Source organism: Lycorma delicatula, chromosome 1 (genome assembly GCF_047948215.1).
Source record: "Lycorma delicatula isolate Av1 chromosome 1, ASM4794821v1, whole genome shotgun sequence".
Lineage (NCBI taxonomy): Eukaryota > Metazoa > Arthropoda > Insecta > Hemiptera > Fulgoridae > Lycorma > Lycorma delicatula.
Window position 1 is genome coordinate 273,196,080 of NC_134455.1, and position 25,418 is coordinate 273,221,497.

A 25,418-nucleotide genomic window follows, 5' to 3' on the forward strand; every position below is an offset into this window, starting at 1 on the left:
CTTTGTTGGGTCGTATACGTAGAATTTCTCAAACAATTTGTTATGAAGTTTTTTTTATTTTTTGTTTTATTTTATACTGGGAGTCTTTTAATTTAATTGATTTTTATTATTTTAAGTTTGATACTTGATTTTTTCTTTTCCTTTATTTTTTATTTCCCTTTCTTGTACTTTAGCTGAAACTAATCATTGTTCCTCTTTCGACTCTTCTGAGGATGAATCTGAACTGGTTTCTGGATTTAATGTTTACTATAGATCTTTTAGTTTTCTTTCTTTCTTTCTTTATTTTTTTTTTGTCTTGAGTATAGTAATATAATGTTCATAAGATTTTTATCTTATTTAATTTTTTTTGGTGGTGACAAAAATGGCTCTTTTCCTCGTTATCGTTATGATAACTTTATCTATGTTGAAAGACCTCTTGTTCTAAATTATTTTTTTTATTTTTTAAGGTGTTTGCATCTTTCATTATTTTAAGGATTTTTATGTAAATTTATTAAAATTCAAGTTAATAGTAGATTTTACTTTAGCATAATTTCAAGTTATAATTTTATTAACTTAAATTTTATTCATAAAATAGATTTAATTATACTCGTAAAATATTTTTTGTATGAAAAATGAAATATTTTTTCGTTTTTATGTGCTTCGGATATTGCTCCGTCATGGAGCTTTTTTCATGTCGAAAAAAGTAAATGGTGTCCAGGTACATGTAAAGGAAATAATTCCGTCAGTTTTATATGTCCACTGGTAAGCACACTGCCTCAACTTAGCTGTATCCAGTGCTTGTGAAGTAACTGCCATTAGAAACTGTATGGGTACAATATCGAGTCTGTAGAATTTCTTAATACTCGTAAAAGGCAACATGTTTTAAAATCTGCGTTACGTGAAATGGAAATTACAATTTCACGCCGTGAAAAACTCGTTCAACTTGTAGCAACACGTTGGTTGGAAAGGTACAATTCCATGGCCGCGGTGGTGGAATTGTATGACCCTATTATTGCAAACCTTCAAAGCAACCTATTATTGCATCATTCTGGAATCTTTGTCATTCCATTCTGGAATGACAAAGATTCGTCCTCACAAGCAAATCCACTTTTATGCGCTTTGAATGACTGTCAATTTGTGATATTGTATTTTGTATTCAGAGACTCTTTTCTTTAAGTCTCCCATTGTGCAAATTCCTGCAGAATTCAACTATTAATCTCGTGGAAGCAGTAAACCTTGCTGAAGATATTAACAGTGAAATGAAAGGTATACGCAAAAATGTTGATGATGAATTTTCAAAAATTTTCATTTGTGCTTCTAAAGTCTTAGATAGATTAGGGTCTCCCATTCAAATCCCTCGCATGGCAGCGCGAGCAAAAAACCGTGTAAACTTGGGCTTATCATCAGGGACGCCAGACTTTACTTCCATGTCTTTACTTTTATTTCATTTCTGGATACCTTCATGTCCCGACTAAATTCGCATTTCTTGAAACACAAGGAAATATTGAAAGGCTTTCAGTACCTTTTACCTACGAACTCAGACCTTCTGCCCCTGCCGTCTCAAGTTTAAGTTTTCACTTCGCTCACAGAATTCTACGCCAGTGACAAAAATCGGTTGCCAGGAAGATCTGAATATGAATTAAAATTATGGTACAGAAAAATTGCACGTAGTGATATGGGAGACCAACCGAAAACGGCCGTTGATGAGTTAACTATGTGCGATCCCAACATAATGCCAATTATATTCACTTTGTTAGAAATACTAGCTGCACTCCCAGTGTCCTCATGTACAATTGAATGATGTTTGTCAAGATTACACTTTCTAAAAACATATTTGCGTAATTCTACTGTAAATACATGTCTGAATGGATTAGTTTTCCATACATAGAAACTGCACTCCAACTGCAGAAGATGTGTTAAATGAACTAATGAAAAAGAAACGTCATTTGGACATTGTGTTGTGAATGCTGAAATTTCTGACTGTAGTAACATAATATACTGTAGGCTACGGTATTAATACTATATTAATTTAACCACCAGTACCTTTTGAACAATGATTTTTCAAAACAATAATACACTACAGTACTACAGTACTGATTTGAACATTTGAGAGTACTACATTCAATTCTTTATTCAAATTCCTTCATAGAATGTGGATTCATCAGTGCCAGTTTCATTCTTCAACCACGGTGGGTTCCATTATTGACATGTGCTTAATTAAATTTATTTCATTATATTTGATTGCTTCCATGGATTTTATATATTATGTAAAGTGTCTTACCTATCGTACACAAATAACTGATGACTAAAATATATGATTATTGTGTAGCCTAAGTGTAATAATAGCATTCGGCACTGGCACAAGCATTTTTATTATACAAAATGAAATAGATGTTAAAAGCTGATAAAAAAAATTGTAGCCCAAGGGTGTGAAAAAATACGTTATAGAAGATTTTATTAGGGTATTTATGAATAAGTTATATTCGAACATTGTAAAATAAATATATCCTAACATGATATAATAATAATGATAGTAAAATAATACACATAATTTAAAATACCGATGTCAATTGTACACAATTTTAATAATGACCCCTCTTAGCAAAATTCTGCGTACACCACTGCTACATACTCAGAACTTTTGATTACTTCTACCATCAAGAGCTATCCATGGAAATGAATTATTCAAATTTGTTTTTACTTTGGATCTTTGTAGTTATGAAGTTGTGTTGATTAAATTTTTCTTCCATGAACAAAGTCTTATGGAAGACGGATCAAAAGTAGGAAAGTGACCAACTGCATAGGCTTTGTCCTACTTGACAGTATCAATAGACATAACTGTTAAATAATGGTGAAACCTGTTCGTAATCAGTCTCCCGCTAGAGCCTTTTACCAGGCTTTGATCTCCAATATTACCCTGCTAAAATTAAGAATAAAACTTTAATTTGTGGGTATTAATGCAAATATGTGCTCTGTGCTCAAGTATTTTAAAATTAACCTCAAAATCATGCAAGGTGTAGAGATTTTACTTATTTTCACCCATTTCCACCACTACTAATGTCACACAATCAACGCCCACCGTCTACTAGTTAACTTTTTGCAAAACAGCTGATTTTCAAAATTGAAGATGTGAGGTTTGAATCCTAGGTTAAGGTATTTGCTTTTATACATTTTTGAATACTGGAGAGTGGATACGGTGTACTTTGGAGGTTGGGATTCAATTAACCACACGTCTCAGGAATGGTCGGCCTGAATCTGTACAATACTACACCTTATTTGCTTGTTACATCATCCTCAACTCATTGTCCGTTGTGGGGGGGGGGGGGTTGCTTATTGTTCATTATTTGAAGAGATTGCAATGTACACATTAGGAAATAAATAAATTAATATTCTGTGGTAAAAAATTGTGATAAAATTTGTTTTATGGGCTTTCTTAGAAGAATTCTGTTAGAAGTTATTAGACGCTAATTTAATGTAACCCACAAATAAGCATAGTAACTAGATGTACGTCATTACGACAGAAAATATAATAAAACGTTTGAATTACAACAAAGGTGTGAAGAATAATCTCAATTGTAGTGGTGTATGTAAAATAAATTATTATTATCGTGAAGGAAAATAATAACACGATTTACATAATTAAAAAATTAATTAATAATAATAATAATAATAATTACGTATAATTTTTCAAATAAATCTTTAAAAAGTAAAAGTAGATAAAGTAAATTTTTCAGATAAATCAAGTAAATCTAAATTTTTCATGTTCCTGGTCATCTTACATAAACGCTATAATTATTAAACGTATACGCCGGATAGTTAATATTAAAAATAATTTTTAAATATTGCAAATAAATAATGAATTAAAAAATTGAAGCAATTAGGTAAGACAATATTCTTAAATTTAAAAGAACATTAATTATACCATCCGAATTAAAAATTATCTTTTTTTTGTATGTGTAAGTGTATACTATACATAGTACACAAAGTATGCGTATGCGATCGGTTTCTTAGTATGACTTAACAGAATTTATGTAAAGGCCTTTTTTCTGGGTGGTGTGTACGACCGTTGTTTTGTGTACTGTTGCCGTGACTACGTCAGAGCTACCCGTACATAATAAACAGTTTTGACCGCTCTCACAGAATGGTAAGAAACAGTGATATTTATAGTTTATTTTGTTCATGAATAACAAATGTGGAATTAATTATTTCTTTATCTTTTTTTTCATGTTTATGAGTAGTAATATTAAACTAATCAGCCCAATTACTAATGAATAAGCAGTTGCCAGCCGCTTTACTGTTTCAATTTATTGGCATTTTATGGTCAGTTATAATAGTCTGTATTAGTTTTTTATAAAATCTGTTATTTCAGTCACAAATTAAAGTGGATAAAAATTTTTTAATAATGTGAAAGTGAAAAAAGCCTAATTATTATTGCTTGATAGATATTCTTATCAAATCATTTTTTTTTGTTGACATCCCGAGCAGGTTATGTTATGCCTTTTTGTAGTACAACTTTAAGCTGCCTACAACCGGTATTGTTCTGTGTAATTATTTCAAAAAATAAAAAGGTGTATCCGGTATCTGAATGCTAACAATGTCGTTTTTCACAGTAAAGGGAGATAAATTCCCGTTATATGTATGCTATGATTGTTATTATGAAGGACAATCCAAATTTTCCAATTACAAAGAAAATTTTCTGCTTAAGGGGCATCTGACATAAATGTTTGATTATATATTTTAGTAATATTTATTATATTAGCATGTTACTTCTTTAGTAAGTTATATCACTTAATATTTTCCTGATGTTTAAGTTACTGAACTTACATATTCCAAGTTTGACATCAATTATCAACTAAGATTCTATGAAGTGTCAGAGATGATATTGATTTAGGGCAAGGTTATGATCCCTAGGATTGTAGATTCCCATTGTTAATTGACTTTGGTTTATCTTGAAAATTCAGGTTCTATTACTAATTCCTGAATCTGAAACATTCATTTGCTTCTACCATCAAGAGTTATCTGTGGAAATGGCTTAATCAAATTTTTTTCCTTTGAAACTGTGGTTCTGAAGTTCTGTTAATGAGATCTATATAAATCTTAATTTTTCCACAAAGATTGAATTAATGTTTTCTGGTGAGTTGTGCATTCAGAAAGTTAGACTGAAATGTTTTAGTTATTCAGCATTTAACGCTTTATCACATTATAGTCAAAACTTTTTATATATTTTAATAGATATTACATTGCAGTCCCTCAAATTAATTATATTACTCTATATATTTTGTTATTAGAATTAATGCTGAAATTTATAGTTCTGAAAATAGTAAAATTCCGATGCATACGAATGTATACCTACATATAACTGTTACACATTGTTTTAAAATTTTTTTTCTTAAAATAAATATAAAAATATACAGATTATGAGGGGTCTTTTAAATCTGTACATTATAAATTTGACTTAGTAATAAAACAGAACTAGCAATTTCAGCCATAATAATATTTTCAATTTTGATTCCCAAAATTAAAATTTCATTAAAAAATAAAAAATATTATATATTGAGAAATATTAATTAATTTTTGTAGTTATAATATATAATTTTAAAAAAATGCATCTTACTCTTATGCTTTTTATCATGTATTCTAGTAGTATACAGTCAAATTATTTATGACTTATCTAGAGATTTTATTTCAGAAGATCTTTCTAGAACTATTATGATAATCCACCGGGTTGGTCTAGTGGTGAAATCAGTTCGCGTCTTCCGAAATCTCTTAATTTGGAAGTCGAGACTTCCAGCATTCAAGTCCTAGTAAAGCCAGTTATTTTTACATGGATTTGAATACTAGATTGTGGATACCAATGTTCTTTGGTGGTTGGGTATTAATTAACCACACATCTCAGGAATGGTCGAACTGAGAATGTACAAGACTACGCTTCATTTACACACTCATACATATCATCCTCATTCATCCTCTGAAGTATTATCTGAATGGTAGTTACTGGAGGCTAAACAGGAAAAAGAAAGAACTATTATGATGCAATTCCACCAGGTTGTTTGGAACCTGTGACACTGTTGTTTGTGGTCAATGATCATCTATCATATTATCATCATTTAGGAATCAGTTTAGTTTGTGGCCAAACATTAATAATTGATCTCTGCTTTTGTACACTATTTTTGTCAAATTTTATGTTTTAACAAAATAAAACTTTGTTCACAGATTTAATTTTGTTGTTTGGACTTCAATGAGATATTTCTAAAATTTTCTTGTGTTTAAAATAATTTGTACATTCAGTTTCTATGAAATGATTTACAAAGTTTTTTTGGTGTCTGTAGTGCTTATAAGTGTTTCTTTCTCCCAGTGTGCATTCCATTCAGACAATGTGCACTTGGTTTACCCAATTTAGCATTTCTTGCAGTCACTATAGTTTAAATTTGTGTACTTATCAGTTGCCATAATTTTATTGTTGCTCAAAACCATTATAAATTATTATTATTTGCTTTGCTGCATGTGTGATTGCAGTTTACACATATCTAACATACATATTTTAGATTTTGGTAATCTTTAAAAATATTGTTTATTTACTGGATTTAGTGCCTTTTACCTCTGTGATAACAACTGTATAGAACATTATTATGAAAGCATTATTTCCTATTAGGAAATTAAAATTCAGTTTATAATAATATAAAATAGTTTCATTTCTGTTCCTGTTGTTTTATTACACTACAAAACTTTTGCAGAAAAAAGTTGAAAAATATAACATTATAATATAAGGTTTAAAAAAATGTAAAAACGTAATACAAAGTACTAAAAGTAAAATTTTAGTCTTCTTCATCTACGTATGATCTACTTCTTCTTCATCTATATAGTATGTAAGATTTGTGTTCCCGTCATTTTATTGCACTACAAAATTTTTGAAGAGAAAAAATATTTAACATAATATCAGATTTTAAAGATGTTATAATATAATACAAAGTAGTAAAACTAAAATTTCAGTCTTCTTCATGTCTTGGGTAGTCTGTAGCATTCTTCGTGTGTCTCAAACTTTTGTAGAAGAGATGACATTCCGTGGATAAAAACTTAAGCAGAGATAAAATGTCACTGTTTTTTCTGAAGAAATAGGCCTAGATTCTTTAGCATTTATTTTCAGAGTTGGTGGAAATTCAAAAAATTTTGAGTATTTCTCTTTAAATCTACTTCCTTAAAGTTTAAATTTTTCCTTATCCACATCTGTTTTTCTATACACCATAGGAGAATCTCCTTCATTGTAAAAAGACTTAAAGTTTTTGAAGTCCAGTAATTCCATGTTGTGTTCATTGAATTTTTTGAACATTTGGCTAATAACATTTTGCCAATCGCGAGGTTGTTGGTATGGTTAACTGTGGAAGATGTTTGTTTTGCGTTCAACCAGAACATGGACTGTTACTTCGATGTGTGTTTTTCCTCACAATAGAAATTTATGATTAATTACTTTAACCTGACTGTATTTATTTAGAATCCAAAAATAACACATGATAACCAATATATTTTTATTCTGCCCGAAACAGTTTTCTGTCCAAATAGTTATTTTGTTCATCATTGAATTTGGTATAACACTATTTGCCCATTTAAGTATAGTTAAGGCTATCTCATATCCTCCATGGATGAGCCTTCAACTCATCTCACATAACACAGTGTGCTGAGCCATCAGATGAATCTTACAACGTAAAGTTGAATGTCCACAACTTTCTTCAGTAGAAACTTTCACTGTTTGATAACATTGGTGTTGTAAGTCACTTCTGAAGATCAGTAGTTATTACTTTACGGCTAGAGTTTTTCTTTGAATCAACAGTATCACTAGATTTTTCTTCATATTGGTTTTTGCTTCCTGCAAATAAACATTATAATTTGATGTGATTTTCTCTTTTTGTTCTTCAGATAAATTACATTTCAACATACGAATCACATACATCACAGGTCACTTTCAACAGCTTTAAAAGACAAATTGAACTTTTTATTAAAAATATCAGAGTATAGCCATTTTTTTGCAATACATGCTGGTATTATTTTCAGTACAGAATTGTAAATATAATATAACTCATGCATTCTTGAAATGCTGAGACCTGGCTCTAAAAGATTTTTCCCCGGCCTCTCTCTTGAGTGAGTAGTGACTGAGATATGAAGGAAACGCTGCTATATGATAACACTTTCAATAACTTCCTGTTGACTTTTGCTTGTTGGGGTGTTAGTTCCCCATCTATCTAGTTCAACTATTTCTCCATCTTGTCTTTTCTTGATTGCATCAATAACAGCTTTATTTGATATACAGAGTGTGTTTTGAAATATTGTTTGGAAGATCCTAACCTTCTGTTTATTCACTACAAAGCTGTACACCAAGCTTTGTTTTTTTTTTTGTTTCCACCTTCTCTTGGCTGTGATTGGTATATTTCCTTCACCTCAATACAAGAACTAATATATTGTCTTTTAATATTAACATCTTTCCCTTCATGCCAGTATTCCTTAAATATTCTTTTATTTTGTGGAATTTTTTCCCCACATTTAAATTTACAGGTACATGGAGGCTTCATTTTTCTTGCAGCAATGTTCTTCCCTCTTTTTTTAATGTACTGCTGCCCTGCTGCATGTCCTGACTTGCGCTTGTTACACATCCACTGTAGTGGCTGACGCTAATGTTTTCTACCTTCTTTTACAATCTTTGAGTTATTTACAACCATTCTTCTTTAAAAAGTATTTGTTGAAGTTTCAACAGCTGAATCTGTACTTTCTTCATCTGCGCAGTAGTTTGCATCTTCATCTGTGTCGTCGATTTCACTTTCACTCAAATATAAATCCTCATTCAAGATATGGTATTTTATCATGGATAAGGGTGGGTCATCAATATCTAAAGTTCCATCTTCTGAACAGGAAGGTTTATGTTATCCAAAATTAACATATTCATTTGGTTTAAAGGAGGGACCATCCATAAAATTAGCATCCATTTCATCTGAAATGATTAAAATAATAATTTTATATTATGTTATAATTTAAAACAATCTTTACAAGTTTGTAAATCTTAACAAAGATGTAAACAAGATTGACAAGTTTGTAAAACTATAGTAGTTATAGATTATTTATGTCTCTTGGTCATTCTGAGCAAAATTATTACGCATTTCATAATAAAAATGCTACTCAGAGTACTGAAAATAAAATTCCTTTTAAGTAGTTAACTTGCCTTGTATTTTTTTTATTGCTCTGGTCTAGAAAGCCTTATTTATTTTAGGTTATGTATTTAATAATACATATTGTTTCACTTAATATTATAAGTTAATTTAAAGCAAAAATACAAAGGTATTTTATTCTTAGTATTTTTAGATGTAGTATTATTTTGTACTCTTATGTTTATTTTCTGTGTTATCTTTTTTTGTTAACTCCAAAGCCAGGTTTACCATCATCACTCCATGAGAGGTTATGATACTTTTACATAAATTATTTTTTTAATTCATTTTAATGATAAACCCATTTTAATAAAAAAGGGAAGCAAACAAAATCCACACACAAATGTATTTGTAATGTTCACAGACAAGTTGCAGCATGAAACTTTTCAGTTTCATGCTGAAACTTTTCGACTACTTTTCTAACTGAAAAGTAGTCGCACTACAGTGGTGGGGGTAAAGGGCACTATCTTGACGTAGTGCTAGTTTATTCTCATTTTTCTGGAGGTAAACATGGCCATATAGATAGTGCACTTTACCTCGCAAGCATGTTGGTACAGTGCCTTTTGCAACTGGCTAAATCTGTTATTTTTAGGCTTAGGACATAATGCTTTGTACCTCTGAAAAAAAAATTGCATAAATTGCAAAATTGTTAAAACCTTAATTTCATAAAAAAATAAACATAGTGCCTTTTACCTCTGATACACACACACACACACACACACACACACATATATATATATATATATATATATATATATATATAATATTAGTATTAGGAATACCATAACTATCTAATGAAACTTTATGTATTTAATTTTTGTGGATGTTTTTCATGAAAGTATTAGAATTAGATTTCATGTGTGTTTTACATTAATACATTACATAATAAATTTGCATTTTCAAAATACAGTAAAATATTTAAGCCAGAATGCTTGTAATTGGGAAACCAACTGGTGGAGATAGTTAATGTATGTTTATTTTCATATATGAAAGAATATATCTTCATTATATTTTGCACTATAATAAGTAATATCACAGGATACAAAATCTTCCTCTGACTTAATTTAATTTTACGCATTACTTTTTGATCAGTTGAGGTGAGACAGAAACCAATACTAATGCTATTTTATGTTACATATCCATTTTAAAAACAATGCTTAACAAAATCAACTGCATTAGACAAATGTGGAAATACTGCTGTTCTGGTATTTAGATTATTAGCTGTAGACAACAGTTCTTTTCCAAAAGAAACTGAAGCATATTCATAGAAAATTATTTTTCAAAAGGCAAAAAGATTACTGTTAATAAAAATGAATCTTGAGATGAAATGGTAAGCTGGTGTACATAAAGCATTCTAACAATGAAGAAAATATTGAAGAAGAGGCATCAGTTTGTAACTGTTTTCTTAAAAGCCTTATCATTCTTTTTATGAAAAAAATAATACTTGAGGTAAATAGAATGTGGTAAAAATGTAAAACAAGCTGATTCACATTCTTGCCAACACTGTTTTAATATTAATTCCTACTTTTGTATAAACAATTACATTATTTCTTTTTTGCTTTTTTTATTTCATACTCACTTCTTGTAGCATCCTACTTATACAAGTCATAAAGAATCTATATTAATATCTTATCTGATAAAATATTATAAATAATTTAGTTTGATAAAGAAACATTTTGAGTGATTAGTTATTTGTATGAATTATTTGCTTTTCAAATTTTTAATACCAAAAGAATAATTTTTTCAGATACTGTCCAGGACAAAACCTGCTGTAGGACCTACACAGACTGCTTCAGAACAGCAGCCTTATAAGCAGTTACCAAATTTAGATGATTTCCTGGCCAAGAGAGATTACACTGGGGCCATTACTCTACTAGAGGTATAGTGTTTGTTTATCTATCACTACCCTAATCAAAATAAAATTTGATATTTTGGAAACAGCACAAAATCATCTCAGAAAACAAGTTTTTTAACATAAAATTTTGGTTCTTGGGTAAGATAATCTGCATCTCAAACAATTTCGTAGCACTGCAATATCAGAAGTAATGTTAATTGCATCAAGGAAACTGAAGGCTCTAAAATACAATGAATATACAGAGTTATGCACATAAGAAATCTGTATAAGCTGAACAACACTGGTTGCTGTCCCAATTTGTGAAGTTATATTAATTTTAGCACCAATGCCACCATTATTCTACTATTCAATATGAAGTAGCCATTTGGAAAACTCATAGAAATGGATTGTAACATAGAAATCAACTATTAAGATAGTTATTCTGATCAATGTAACCAGCCACAAATTTTCCATCATTATAGACCTACAGCTATACAAAGGAGCAAGCCTTTATGGCCAGAGTGATTGTTGTTAATGGAGAGATCCTGTGGTACACAATTCAGTAATTATATTGACAAATAAAAAAATAAAAAAAACTTAAAAATTTAGAAAACATAAACATTAAAACTCCAAAATTTGCAACAACACAACAAAAAAAAAAATGCAAAATTAAAAAAAAACCAAAAAAAAATTAAAAAATTAGATAAAAAATCAGAATAATAAAAAGAATAAACAGAAATGTAAACAACCCAAATTCAAATTCTTAAACAATAAAAAATATGAAATATACAATTAACTCAATACAATTAACATATACAATAATATAATTGTATAATTAATAATTATACAATTAACTAATAGTTATATACAATATAACTCATAGAAATGGATTGTAACATAGAAATCAACTATTAAGATAGTTATTCTGATCAATGTAACCAGCCACAAATTTTCCATCATTATAGACCTACAGCTATACAAAGGAGCAAGCCTTTATGGCCAGAGTGATTGTTGTTAATGGAGAGATCCTGGGGTACACAATTCAGTAATTATATTGACAAATAAAAACATAAACATTAAAACTGCAAAATTTGCAACAACACAACTCCACTGCTACTATTGTAATGATGTAAATTTAAAACAACAAAATTTAAAATTAAAAAAAAAACCAAAAAAAAATAAAAAAATTAGATAAAAAATCAGAATAATAAAAAGAATAAACAGAAATGTAAACAACCCAAATTAAAATTCTTAAACAATAAAAAATATGCAACTTATCAATTAAAAAAAAATAAGAAATAAACTCAACTATAAAAAAACATCAATTATTAGAGAACAGAAAGGTTATTTATTAAATTTTTCCATGAAATATCTTGTTATTTGTTGAAGTAATTATAGAATTGTGCACCAATTGATGATGTGGGATCCTCCAAGGTCGGCTATTAGTATCAGTACTTTTAGGTTTTTCTGTTACTGTGTATGGTGATTAAGTTATTAAAATTAAATCTATCCCATCAAACACTATCAAACAAATTTTTCTTACAACCTAGTATATATTGCAAATGATTGCATAGTACAACCATATTTAAGGCAGTTATTTTACTGTAGATCCCCTTTACAACACTTTTAATATTGCTTAACAGTTTGATGAAATTTGCAGCAGAAGAATGGTTTGAGTGTCCAAGATAGATTTTAAAAACTATTATATCCTCATAAAGTTTCTTATATTTCTGAATTTATTTACATTTTCTAATGTTTAGGTTTTTAAAAACAGAATGCTTGCAGTATCTGAATAATTTTTTAATTTTGATATGGTTTCATATTAAAAAAAAATTAATTGCAAGTTTGAATCTGTGATGTGTTTAACTCACACATCATATACAGTTATTTTTTCATTGTTGTACATATCTCCAAGAAGAACTTCCTACAAATCTATCCATAAATCACACTGGTGATTGCAGATTCTGATAATATCTGGATGGGAAATTTCCAGCTTTACAAGCTTCTGCAATTTTTTCTCTATTAATGAATTCTTTTTGTGTTTTGGTTGTTGTTTGCATTGATAAATGTCTCTTAATTAATTACAATTTTGGAGAGAAGCTTTCTGAAAGCAATAATTTTCACCGAATCATTCTGTCAATAACATTGTGACTACTGAAAACAGCAGTGTTGATAGCATAGAAAATAGCCATAGGCGGTGTCTTGAGTTCCTTACAATATACTAGTTAGTACTGTATATGTTATGTACATCAACTCCACTCTTTTAAAGATGGTTAATTCCTCATATAAGCTCAAAGCTTAACTTATGAATACATTGTGAACAGTTCTGTAGTATATGAAAAATGCCAAGCCTGACTGGGTTTCGAACCAATGATTTTCAAGATGAAAGAATGAGATTAAATGCTGCCACAGTCTATGTAACTGATAAATCTTGTGTTTTGGATTAGACTTTATTTAGATTTATTACAATAAAATATAATTGTTGTCAGTAATCATTTGAAATTTTTTAGTTTCAGAGTTAATATAATTATCATGTGCAGGTGAAAATGAAAGAACATATTCCTTTTTATTGAGTATCTGTGGAACTAGAGTACAGTTGTCCTGGAAAACAAACACACTGGAACGAATATGCTTGTTTAATTCTTGACCAAAAAAAAAATGACAAAGTTCAAATTTTATTTATTTCATTACCTTGTAGAACAGAAAGACATTTCTTTTAAATTCAAACAATAATAGGTTGCTACACTATTATAATTTATTTTTTTTTCACCTTAATAAAACTTAAACTAAAATGAATACCTCAAAAAATATAATGTTTGTAGAATGAGAAGTTGATCGAACACAGAACTGGGTTTTTCTGCACATGCAAAATAAAAAAAAGGGGCAAGCCCTTGTTAGGATTACAAATATCAATCCTAACAATTTCAATCCTTGATAGGAAACACAAAACATTCAGTATATCAGTATATGACTGTTTTTAAGAATAAATCTTTAATTTAATGTTACTTCAGTTGAATTTAAAATATTATGTGCAAAGTGGTTGCTCAATTTACATAATGTTTTTGTAGCTGTTTTAGAAAAATTTAATTTTCATGAAGCAAATTCAAAAAATTGGTAATTCTGAGGGCCTTAATATTACAAGTTTCAGTACTCTTTATTAATTTATTTCATTGTTTTGACCTAAATCATTGTTATTTAGAATCGCATGATAATGATTTAGTTATCACTTAAGGTCTTTGCTATGGTTAGATGACATGTCAGTCTAAAGAATACAAAAAAAAAAAAAAAAAAAAAAAAGTAAATACATTTAAAGAGAATATAATTACAGTTAATAGATAACCCCATGTATTATATTAGAACACTTACTTATGATTGAAATAAGCTTCTATTACTTCAATAGAAGCTTTTTTTATAAATTATTGATTTTCTGTTGGGTTCTACGTTGTGTCTGTAACCCCTCCACAACACTCTTGATATTGATTGATAAATGAGATACAATTGAATATGAACAGAAGCTGTTTGTTATTTCAGATGCTGTGGCCAAAAGTCCATCAAAGTCAATGCCCAAGTTAGCACAACAGCAAGATATCAGACTTTTTACCACACATAAAGCTATAAGAAGAGTTTAAGTTCAACTTTTCCCCTACAAAGTAATGACTGTTCAAGAATTGAAACTTACAGATCATGCCAAAAGACTAAATTATTGTCAATGGTTTAAATGTTTTATTAACCAGAATTCCAAAGGTATCTTCGATATTATGTTTTTTACAGATAAAGCGTGGTTTCATCTGGGAGTGTATATTAATTCACAAAATACATGAATGTGGTCAACAACTAATCCCCATGAATTACACAAACAATCTTCACACAAAGTGAAAATTGGAGTCTTGGTCAGTGTGAGTAGAATGTGCGTTGTGGTTGCAATCTTTTTCAAAAATACAGTTAATAGTGATGGTTATTGTACCGTTTTAACAAACTTCATTAGTCAGTTAACAGAACTGGAAATCAATCATGGTTGGTTCAAATAAGATGGCACCACACTTCATATAGCTAACAGGTCAATGACTTTTTTACGAAATGTCTTTGGTGAAAGAATCATTTCAAGGGATTTATGGTCTGCACAATTGCCTGATCTGACGCTCCCAGATTACTTTTGACAAACTAAAAATTGCAATAACAGCATGCATATGAGACATTGCAGTACATTAGCTGGTTAAAGTGTTTGAAAACCAATTAAAATGTGTGCACTGCTGTATTGATGTTTGAGGAGGTCATTTCCAACACCTTTTATCAACTACTCCAGTTATTGTAATATCTGTTTCTATAAAATAATGAAATAAAAATACAAAGTAACGATTAAGAAAGTTTTGCTATTATATTCCTTAATTCCAGAGCACAACAACTTTCTGGAAGAACTGTATAATAAAACTTTTTTCAGCTAACAAACAACTAACAAAACGTTTTTCAGTTAGCAACTCGCTTGTAATTTACATGACCAAAATGTTGGAGGACTTATTTTATAAAATTAGATAATAGCTTATAACATATGTAAGAAAAGTGGCAAATCTAAATCCTTAAAAATTCAAGAGGTCCATCAGAGCATATTTATCATGGCACTATGATTTTCTGATGCATGTGAAAATTATGATATTTCTAGCCAAACTGCCACAGAGTATTACATCCCAGGTCAAAGCATAATAAACATAATAAAGTTTTCTAATCAACAACTTTGTAGATCATAGAAATGAGTCAATGTATGTTTTAATCATGATATCCAAAAACATGATCACTTTTATCGGGTGATCAGCTTAAATACTCAATATCATCACCCCTATTTATAGAACAGCCCAAAAACGAGTGTAATGAATCTATGCATATATGCCAGAATGTTTGTATGCATGTTTGTTCCAGTATAGCAGCTCAATCGCTGAACTGATTTTAATGTATGACCTCTCATTGCAATCCTTATGTTACTGGCAGTGTCACAGGCTATATAATATGTATGTATGTGTATATATATTACATATTTAAATAAATTAAAAAAATTTAAAAACAAAATTATACTATGTACAAAATTGTTATCCGCACACACTTTAATTATCATATATTAGTAATTATGCTATATTAAAGAGTAATAATTGTCAGCAAAGATTTTTTTGGCAGTCGTGTTTTTTAATATTATCTCTTGTTACCCAGCTTTAATTAGAATGGAATTTAATTACTTGGGCTGTCTTTTCTAAATTTAGATTCAATCTATTAGCTTGAAACTAGATAATTGGTACACTATAACTTTTTATCGTGTACCAATTAATTAATTAATTATTGAGTGAGTGATACACTCTAAAAAGAGTGTATCTCATAAAAAAGAATTGGAAGACTGAGTACTTGCAGTGATGGTGTCGTCATTGAACATCATCAGTTTTTTCATTAGACGACCACAGAGGTAATTTATGCATAATAAGTGCAATAGGGTTATGTTGTTCCTTGCATGGTATTCCATAATTAGTCTTGCACAACTATGTTAAAAATTTTATCCTCAACAACACTATGATATTGATAGATAAATGAGATACAATCAGCTAGGATCTTCATCCTTTACATAACAAAATTTTGCGTTTTTCAGTTAGCAACTCAGTGTAATTTACATGATCAGAAATGTTTGATAGGTCGCAGAAAACATTTATATTGTTGCCGAATGGCTTTGACAGCATATGGCACCTTAAAATCTTATGGTAGTGCTGAGAAGGGCTGTTTGAAGTTTCTGGGGTGTGGCCCTAAAAGAGCTTCTCCAGGCGGTGGTTGACGTTGAATTGAAAATTTACTCTCGTATATGCTCTTTTACAGGTCCCTGCAAGTAGTGGGGCCGCTGCGCTGATATGGTGGGAGATCTGTACGATCATCTATATGGTGGGAGTGACGTTTGTGCAAGCTTGTACGTATACTGTACTCCCGCTGACATCTGAGCTGTTAGCTTTGTGTCTGCCGATATTATGCTAGGCATATATGTGGTAACAGTATGTAAAAAACTAGTTGATAATGAGCAAATATATTATCAAAGCTAAAGAGGAAGTAAAATATTTGTGAATTATTTAATTTTAAAATATCTGTGTACCTGCATTAATTATACAAAGTAATTTAAAGATTCTAACTTTTATTTATTTCTTTTTCAGTTTGACCAAAGCAGTGGTAAAGGAACAGAAATGACTGATTTGTGGCTTGGTTATAGTTCATTTCATTTAGGTGATTACAAGCGGGCGCTCTCTGTTTATCAAACATTATTGCATTTCCCTCAACCACCAACAGATACAAACGTTAATTTAGCATGCTGCTACTTTTACTTGGGAATGTACCCTGAGGCAGAAAAGGTAAATTTACATGTCATTTTTCCTACTGTAGTATTGCACTATTTTATGTTTTTAATTAGTTTTATCAGGGCCTTAGATTTCCATTTTAGATATTTTTTCTAAGCATTCACTAAATCTTGTATCCATCATGAAGGATGTAGCTTTGGATACCACTGCATACCTGCTACAGCATTATATGGCTAGGTACTTGGTTGTATGGCTTTTTGAGCTATAAAAACCAAGGAGACATGTAGAAGCAGGTGCCCTTCATCCACCTTCTTATAGTCTTGTCTGTTAGACAGATGTGTTTTAATTTTTATTTATCAACAAGTGTATCAATTACTAGTTAAAATCCATTGCTACAGGTACATTTGACCAATGTTATATATATTTCTCAAAAAAAAAACATGAATGCATGTTTTAATTTTCTGTTGTAATTTGATAAAATGGTGTAATTATTGCAATAAATCCCATCTTACAGATTTAATATTATGTATGGTACTAAAATACTGCAGGAAAATGTAGTAGTTTCCTAACTAGTTCTAATGAATATCTTAATTAAAGCAAAAGCAATTGCTGAACAATTAAAAAAAGATACGAATTTATATGTTTACATAAAACCAGTTACAAAAGTATGTCAAAAAATTAAAGCGTGTACTTTTTTTAAATTGCAAAATTAAGATTACTAATAAAGTTACATGTTTATAAAGTATTTTTCAGTATGTTTCATCTGAATGAAAAAAATCTGTAAATAACATAACACAATTGAGTATACGAACATATAAACATCCCTATACTGTGTATATTAATAAATTACATATTTACATTGGTGTTGTTAATGTGGGGGCAGATGCAGTAGATTTCAAGAGAAAAATCTGTATCAATTTTTTTAAGTAAAGTCTTCAATTATCTGAATTGAGTTACTTTAAAAATTTGAAATATATATAATAGGTGGTATATAATAGGCTGGTAGTCAATGACTGGTTTAGATCACATCTTATAGTAGAAAATAACTTGTCGAGCTAAAGCAAGAAAGATAGGTACAGTTTGGAAATCATTTATTCCAACTAGTCTAAGTACTGGATGGAGTAAAGTTCATTAATATGTCCACCTTTATTTTATTATGTATATACAGTAATCTTCTGTTAGAGATAATACAAGATTGACCTTTATGAAGATAATACAAGATTTCTGTGCAGTCAGTCACATAACTTATTTAGTATAATCTAATTTTATAAATAGACTTAAGTTTTACTTCTGACTCATCTATACTCAGTATTTAGTCACCATGGCAATGCAAAAAAAATTTCATCCAGCTCCAGATGATAGAATTATTAGAATTATATTGTAGGGGTACCTTGTTTCTATTATTTGTCGAAAATAAAAAATAAATTCTTAAAAGCAATAGAGTAAATAATTTTCAATAGCAGAGAGGACTGAAAAACAAAAGAAGTAGTCCTTTATCATACAATCTGCAAGCTTGGAGGCAGTGAAATGTCAGCTTCACCATTGAGCTTAATTTATACGTAATGATGCAAGGTAGCACAGCCAGATAAAAACACACTATCAGGTGAGCTACTTAAAACTGAACTGTTGCAAATTAAAAACAGTTATGATAAGTAACATTTTATGAATGAAAAAGCTAATTAAATTAAATTCTGTATTTACATTAGCAAAGGTTTACATATTTTTACACAAGATGTTTGAAGTGAGTGCCCTACACAGTGATGCATTTTTAATCTTATGTGATCATATTGAGAGTCACCTGATGTAAAATGTTGTCAATGCACTTGATTTCTTGTTGAATGTTCACCTCCAGTTCATAGATATTGTAGGAATTTAATTCAAAAATTCTATCCTTCAAACAGCCCCAAAGGAAAAAAATTGCAACTAGACAAATCTGGAGAACAATTATCAGAAGCAGCACACCATACACTAATTTTCTCATCATGAAGTGGACTCTCAAACATGTAGTAATGATTTTTAGGTATTCAGTTCCTTGTATTGTGAATTAATATGCGAAAATAATTTTATATCATTTTGCTGTGTTAACTTATGTACAGATTTTTTTGGAGCAGAAATTCTTTGAATATTGGCTATGAACACTGGAGATGGTAGTCACCTATTTCATTTTGCTTTTGAAATCAACTTCATTGTACACCATTTTTTTAACTTTTTGCTGGAATACTGAATTTGGAAATATTTCTGTGAATATTTGATTAGTTTCTTGAAAGGATCAAGAATGCACAAAAGCTTCCACTATAGCAGTGTTTTCTAAGGCATTTTAGAAAAACATGCTTCTCTTTTCCTGTTTAGCCTCCGGGAATTACCGTTCATGTATTACTTAAGAGGATGAATGAGGATGACATGTACGGGTGTAAATGAAGTGTAGTTTTTTGTACAGTCTCAGTTCGACTATTCCTGAGATTTATGGTTAATTAAAACTAAACCACCAAAGAACACAGTTATTCACGATCTAGTATTCAAATCCGTATAAAAGTAACTGCTTTACTAGGACTTGAATGCTGAAACCCCCCCGACTTCCAAATCAGCTGATTTGGAAAGACACATTCACCACTAGACCAACCTGGTGGGTCAGAAAAACACATCTGCAAGAATGAAACCATACTGCAATGAAGTAAGAACAGTTTTCGCTAATAATCAAATAACTGCAGTTTAGTTGGTCAATCTTTTCTTAAAATCTTAAAAATTAAACCCAATAACACTTTGTTCTGGCCTCACTATTGGCTTCAGGTAAAAAACTAATCCTACATTGGTGCAATTACCTGGATCCAGACATATGAGGTAGAATCACTGTACTATTGAGCTAACAAACTCAAATTCACTGACCTGACAAAACCTGAGCTCACTTACTACATAATATGGAAACCAAAGACAGAGGTCACTATCTTTCAAATCCAAAGTAAGATCTGCTTTGGATGAGTTATCTTGATTAAGGTAGCTTTTCCTTTGCAGGGTGAACTAGGTCCCTCATTTGTTTGTTTAACAGAAAAATAGGATTGCCTCCTGCAGTGTACTACTAGTTGGCAACAAGGATTTATGCCACGGTTGTGCCTTGAAACCTATAGTGAGACTTTATCTAGATTCAACCCATCAAAAATTCTAGAGAGTAACAAATTTTAACAAACTTAAAACAATGCCAGCTGTGTGTATCCACAACAGATTTGTAGAATCATTTGTCTAGAAATTGACAAATATTTCTTTGTACAATAGCCCAATGGTTCTGTCTCAACCTTTTAAAATCGGTGATCGTACAAAGGAATATTAAAAATTACTCATTCTTAATTCTTGACGTACATATTCCAAGATATTTGAACCCTTTGTGATCCCAGATGTCTTAATAATTACGTAAGTAGGTTATATGGCAACATCTTATTAGAAATGACAATCTGTTCAACTCCGTATCTTTTTTGTTCACTACAAAGATGTATTGGCTTCTTGAAGTCAACATGTGATTGTTACCTCAGTACTAGTTGAAATCATTGCAGACCTAACTGAAAAAAGTGAAGTAGGGCCCATATAGTTAACAAGAATCCTTTTTTTTATTTTATAATTAGTATACAGTGTAACATCATCAATGTCAAATTTGGTTTCATCTCATGTAACACAGTTAATTTAATCCTTTTTTTTTTTACCCTTAGATTCTGTAGCTTATTTGCTTCATTCTATGTATATATCTGTATCTTCTTTTCTTCTCTTGTTGGCTCATTTCCTACAGACTTCAGTTTCATATTATGTTGCTCCTAGAGATTCAAATGGTATTTTACCTGAAAAGGAGTTAAGAGAAAAATATTGTGCCATGATAATATAATCTGGAGAATCATCAGAAACTGTTGCAAACCCAATGGGTTGGTCTAATGGTGAACTCGTCATTGTAAATCAGCTGATTTTGAAGTCGAAAGTTCTTTGGTTGGGTTTCAATTAATCACACATCTCGGGAATGGTCAACCTTTTTCTTTCTTTTTCCTGTTTAGCCTCCAGTAACTACCATTTAGATAATTCTTCAGAGGATGAATGAGGATGATATGTATGAGTGTGAATGAAGTGTAGTCTTCATTCTCAGTGTACATTCTCAGTTCGACCATACCTGAGATGTGTGGTTAATTGAAACCCAACCACCAAAGAACACCGGTATCCACGATCTAGTATTCAAGTCTGTGTAAAAATAGCTGGCTTTACTAGGACTTGAACGCTGGAACTCTCGACTTCCAAATCTGCTGATTTGGGAAGACGTGTCACCACTAGACCAACCCAGTGGGTGGGAATGGTCAACCTGAGACTGTCCAAGTACACTTCAGTTACATTTGTAAATACCAGACTCATTCATTCTCTAAAGTAATACCTTACAGTGGTTCCAGAGGCTAAACAAAAAAGAAAAGAGATTGTTGCAGCTGCTCTTAAGATAGAGCAAAGATGTTGTACTGAAACTGTGTGTTATTGAAAACAGGGATTTCTCTAGAATTCTTATCACAGCTCCTAGCCTTTGACCTGTTCTGAATGAGAGGCCCTACCAGTAGCTAAGCTGCTGTAGTAGAAGCTCACAGAATCAATTGAGCAAATACATAAGTAGAAAACAGAAAGATTGTGTACAAAAAAAGAAAAGATCTGTTGCATTCATTTTTTTAACTGAAATGAAATTTATAATTTAACCATAATTTGATAAATTGTAGAAGTAAACTAAAACATAGCTCGTTTCAATTTATATTAAAAATTGATTTTTAAATAGGCACTTGAAAAAGCTGAATTCCCAGAAAATTCTACTCAGCATCAGTTAAAAACAAGGTTGTTGTTCCATTTAGCACATAAGCTAAATGATGAAAAAAGACTCATGGAACATCATCAGCAATTACAAGATATAATTCAGGATCAGTTAAGTCTTGCTTCTATACATTACTTGAGATCACATTATCAAGAAGCTATAGATATATACAAAAGAATTCTACTCGATAATAGGTAAAGTCAAAATATGTATTTTATAAAGTTAAAATATGTATTTTATGATATTGCTCTTTTTATTATATTATACAGAGTGAGTTAGAAGTATAGGACCCCCTCAAAAACTTTAAAACAATTCCAGATAGAATACTGTAACTTTCAGGATAAGGTATCTGTCAACTGCTTTACTTTTATACAAGAAATAGAAATTCTCAACCCCTTCTTGGGGGTAGCCCAGGGGTTGTAACTCGAATCTTATTGTACTTGTACTGTATTGTACTGTTGTACTGATCTTATTTACTACCTTGCAACACTATTAAAATAAATAGAATTATCATTATTTTTTAAAAACTTTCATTTGGTTTCCTAAAAATGGAAAAAATTCAGCAATAAAATATTGTTTTGTAAAAAAAATATTATCAATTTATTCATGATATTTAGAAATGAAAATATACTATTTAAGAATTATGTGCTGAAACTTATGTTCTGAAATAACACCTTGCTGCAGGTAATTTCTGTTACTGGGTGGACATCTTGGATTCTCTGATGAACTGTTTTTCCTGGTCACTGTAATGTTTTAACAGGAATTTTGATGATTGCTCTAGGATGTAAGTTTTTCATTTGATAACAAACATTATCTTTATTCTGTGGAGATGCGTTTAATCTTGTTAAAATATAGCTTGGTCCAACACTGAAAATCTGACTATTAACAAAACCACTGAGATGAAAATGGGTTTTATTGAAAACCCACATTATATGAATGAAATCATAATCCTAGTTGGTTTTCAACATCATTTGGTCACAGAAATATTTAAAAGTGATGTGATAGAGTTTTTATATTTCCTAGTTTTATCTTTTCATAGAATTATTTACAGTATTAGAGTATTAGTAAGCTTATGTATCAATAAGTATTCATCCTCATTTGACAGTATCCTTTGAAGACTGAAAATAATGAAAATTTTAATGCATTGCCCAAATGTAAAGTGATTGTTATGGACTACTTATGAAAAAGCAGTTGTAATAGCATCAGTAATACCTAGTGCTGTAGCTTTTAATACCATCTGCATGTTTCTTTTTCAGAGCCAAATCAGTTGTTGCAAAATTCTGGACAAACATGTTAACAAAATGAAAGAAAATTAATTAAATTCACAAAATTCTCTAAGCATGGTCATGATTAACAGATTTAAAAAAAGGAGAAGGCCTCAAAGCATGTTTAAGCCCCTACTTTTCACCAAATGGACAAACTTCATGATTTAAAAAAAAAGTATCTTGAAAGGTTCCTCTATTAGCTTCCTTGAATTTTTTCTGGTTTACTACAGTGTGAAATGTTTTCAATGAAAAATTGTACTGTTTGAAGTAATTTGTCATTATGGCTTAGTATTGGAGTATTGCAGTACAATGATATACTACAATGAGGATAATGTAGTGTAATGATGTACTATAATATAGTTTAATGATATATTTACATGTTTAGCCAGCCCGATTTCATTCTAGTATTCATAATAGTTTCACTTAAAAAATGTGAGTTGGAATATATATGATAAAAAGATTATGCTATGTCTTCATTCTGGAGAGTCTTAGATGCTCTGTTTTGAAGCATCCCATTTCTTGATTTTAAGAACAAAAAACTTGAAAGTCCTTTTGAAGGTTTGACTGAAAAATTTTTTTTTGATCAATTTAAGAGTTAGAAAAAAGCAGTCCCTGTTTTATTATAATAATATCAGTAAAATGCAAAATAAAATATACAAAGAAAAAATAATACAATTGAGCTTGAAAAATTCATTAAGGCTTATACAGTTTTTCTTTGCATTTCAACTTTTTAATTTTTAATGTTTTTTTTTGAAGCTGGTTTTAATTTTTTTAAAAATGATTACTTTTTTAAAATACTTTGGTTTAAAAATGCTTTCCATACATCTCCCATTCACTGTTCTATGATATAGTATATATAAAATCTAAAGGTGTGTCCTCCCTACAAGTTGGCTCTACTTGCCCCCTCTACACTACTTCTGTAACCCGGCATGTGGAACACATGCTACTGGTTGCGATAAAAGAAACACCTCCAATGATACAGACTTGTATTTATTATTATTATTTTTTTCTATTGTTGTTTATTTTACCACATTCATTTATTTATGCTATTATTTATTTATTTAAATTTGTCAGTTTAATTATTAATTACACTGATCAACATGATTTCTGTCTCACTAGTACCAATAGGTGTACTTAATGCAGTTTTTTATCCTGTTTTCAAATATGTATTCAGAATTTCTCCATCACCCACAGTTTTTTGCTGTTTTAATTTTTTTTAAACGTTTTTTCGTCCATTTGTCCATTCTCAAGTAAAATCTTCTAGAGCATTGTAAATATGATGGAACCAAATGAACTAACTCAAAGGAAAGCATTGCTATTGTTGTGCAGGTTCAGATGTGTATAGACATGTACAAACGTGATCCAGTGTAGTGCATATTCATCAGAACAATGCCAGTTATGAGGTAGTAGGGAACCAGAACATGTCATTGTGAGTGCTTTGTGTATCTGAATTATTGTATATTACATATTTACAACTTTATTTCTTTTAATTAATTGTTAGTTACAAAATGCCTAGGGTTTGTTTAAATCATCCTAACAATTTTTTTTATGTTTGTGGTGAAGTGATGCTCAAGTCCCAAATGCGAAACCTTACTCCATTAGTAAAAAAGTGTTATGAACTTTATTTTGGGTGTAACATCGGGGACCAAACAAGGGCCTGGGCTCCACATATCTGTTGTTTATTGTGGCTTCTTACTCCATGGAAAAATGGCACACACCATATGCCATTTCTTATCCCTATGATTAGAGGTAACCCAAAGATCACTCTTCTGATTGTTATGTCTCCTTAATAAACATTAAAGGGATTTTGTCAAAATCAAAACATACAGTGGTGTACCCAAACTTGCAATCTGCAATGAGACCAGTTCCACACTATGAAGAATTGCCCACACCAAAGCCTCCAGCACGTGTGACATTAGATGAAGAGAGCTTAGAATCTGATGGAAGTAAGGAAGAAAAAGAAACAGATTCTGGTGATACAACTTTTGAACAAAACAGTTGATCTGAGCCTCATTTACTGACTCAAGA

General features: G+C 30.4%; 1 protein-coding gene across 1 annotated transcript in view; it reads left to right on the plus strand.

The window, feature by feature from the left end:
* Positions 1 to 4,000: 4,000 nt before the first annotated feature.
* The window catches only part of Ttc26 (tetratricopeptide repeat domain 26), a 50,092-nt gene continuing 28,674 nt past the window's right edge, over positions 4,001 to 25,418 (plus strand). Inside the window, exons 1-4 of the mRNA XM_075354883.1 lie at positions 4,001 to 4,123; positions 10,915 to 11,046; positions 17,172 to 17,366; positions 22,093 to 22,319. Of these exons, the coding sequence (XP_075210998.1) occupies positions 4,121 to 4,123; positions 10,915 to 11,046; positions 17,172 to 17,366; positions 22,093 to 22,319 (557 nt within the window). The 5' untranslated portion in view covers positions 4,001 to 4,120. The remainder of the gene's footprint in view (positions 4,124 to 10,914; positions 11,047 to 17,171; positions 17,367 to 22,092; positions 22,320 to 25,418) is intronic.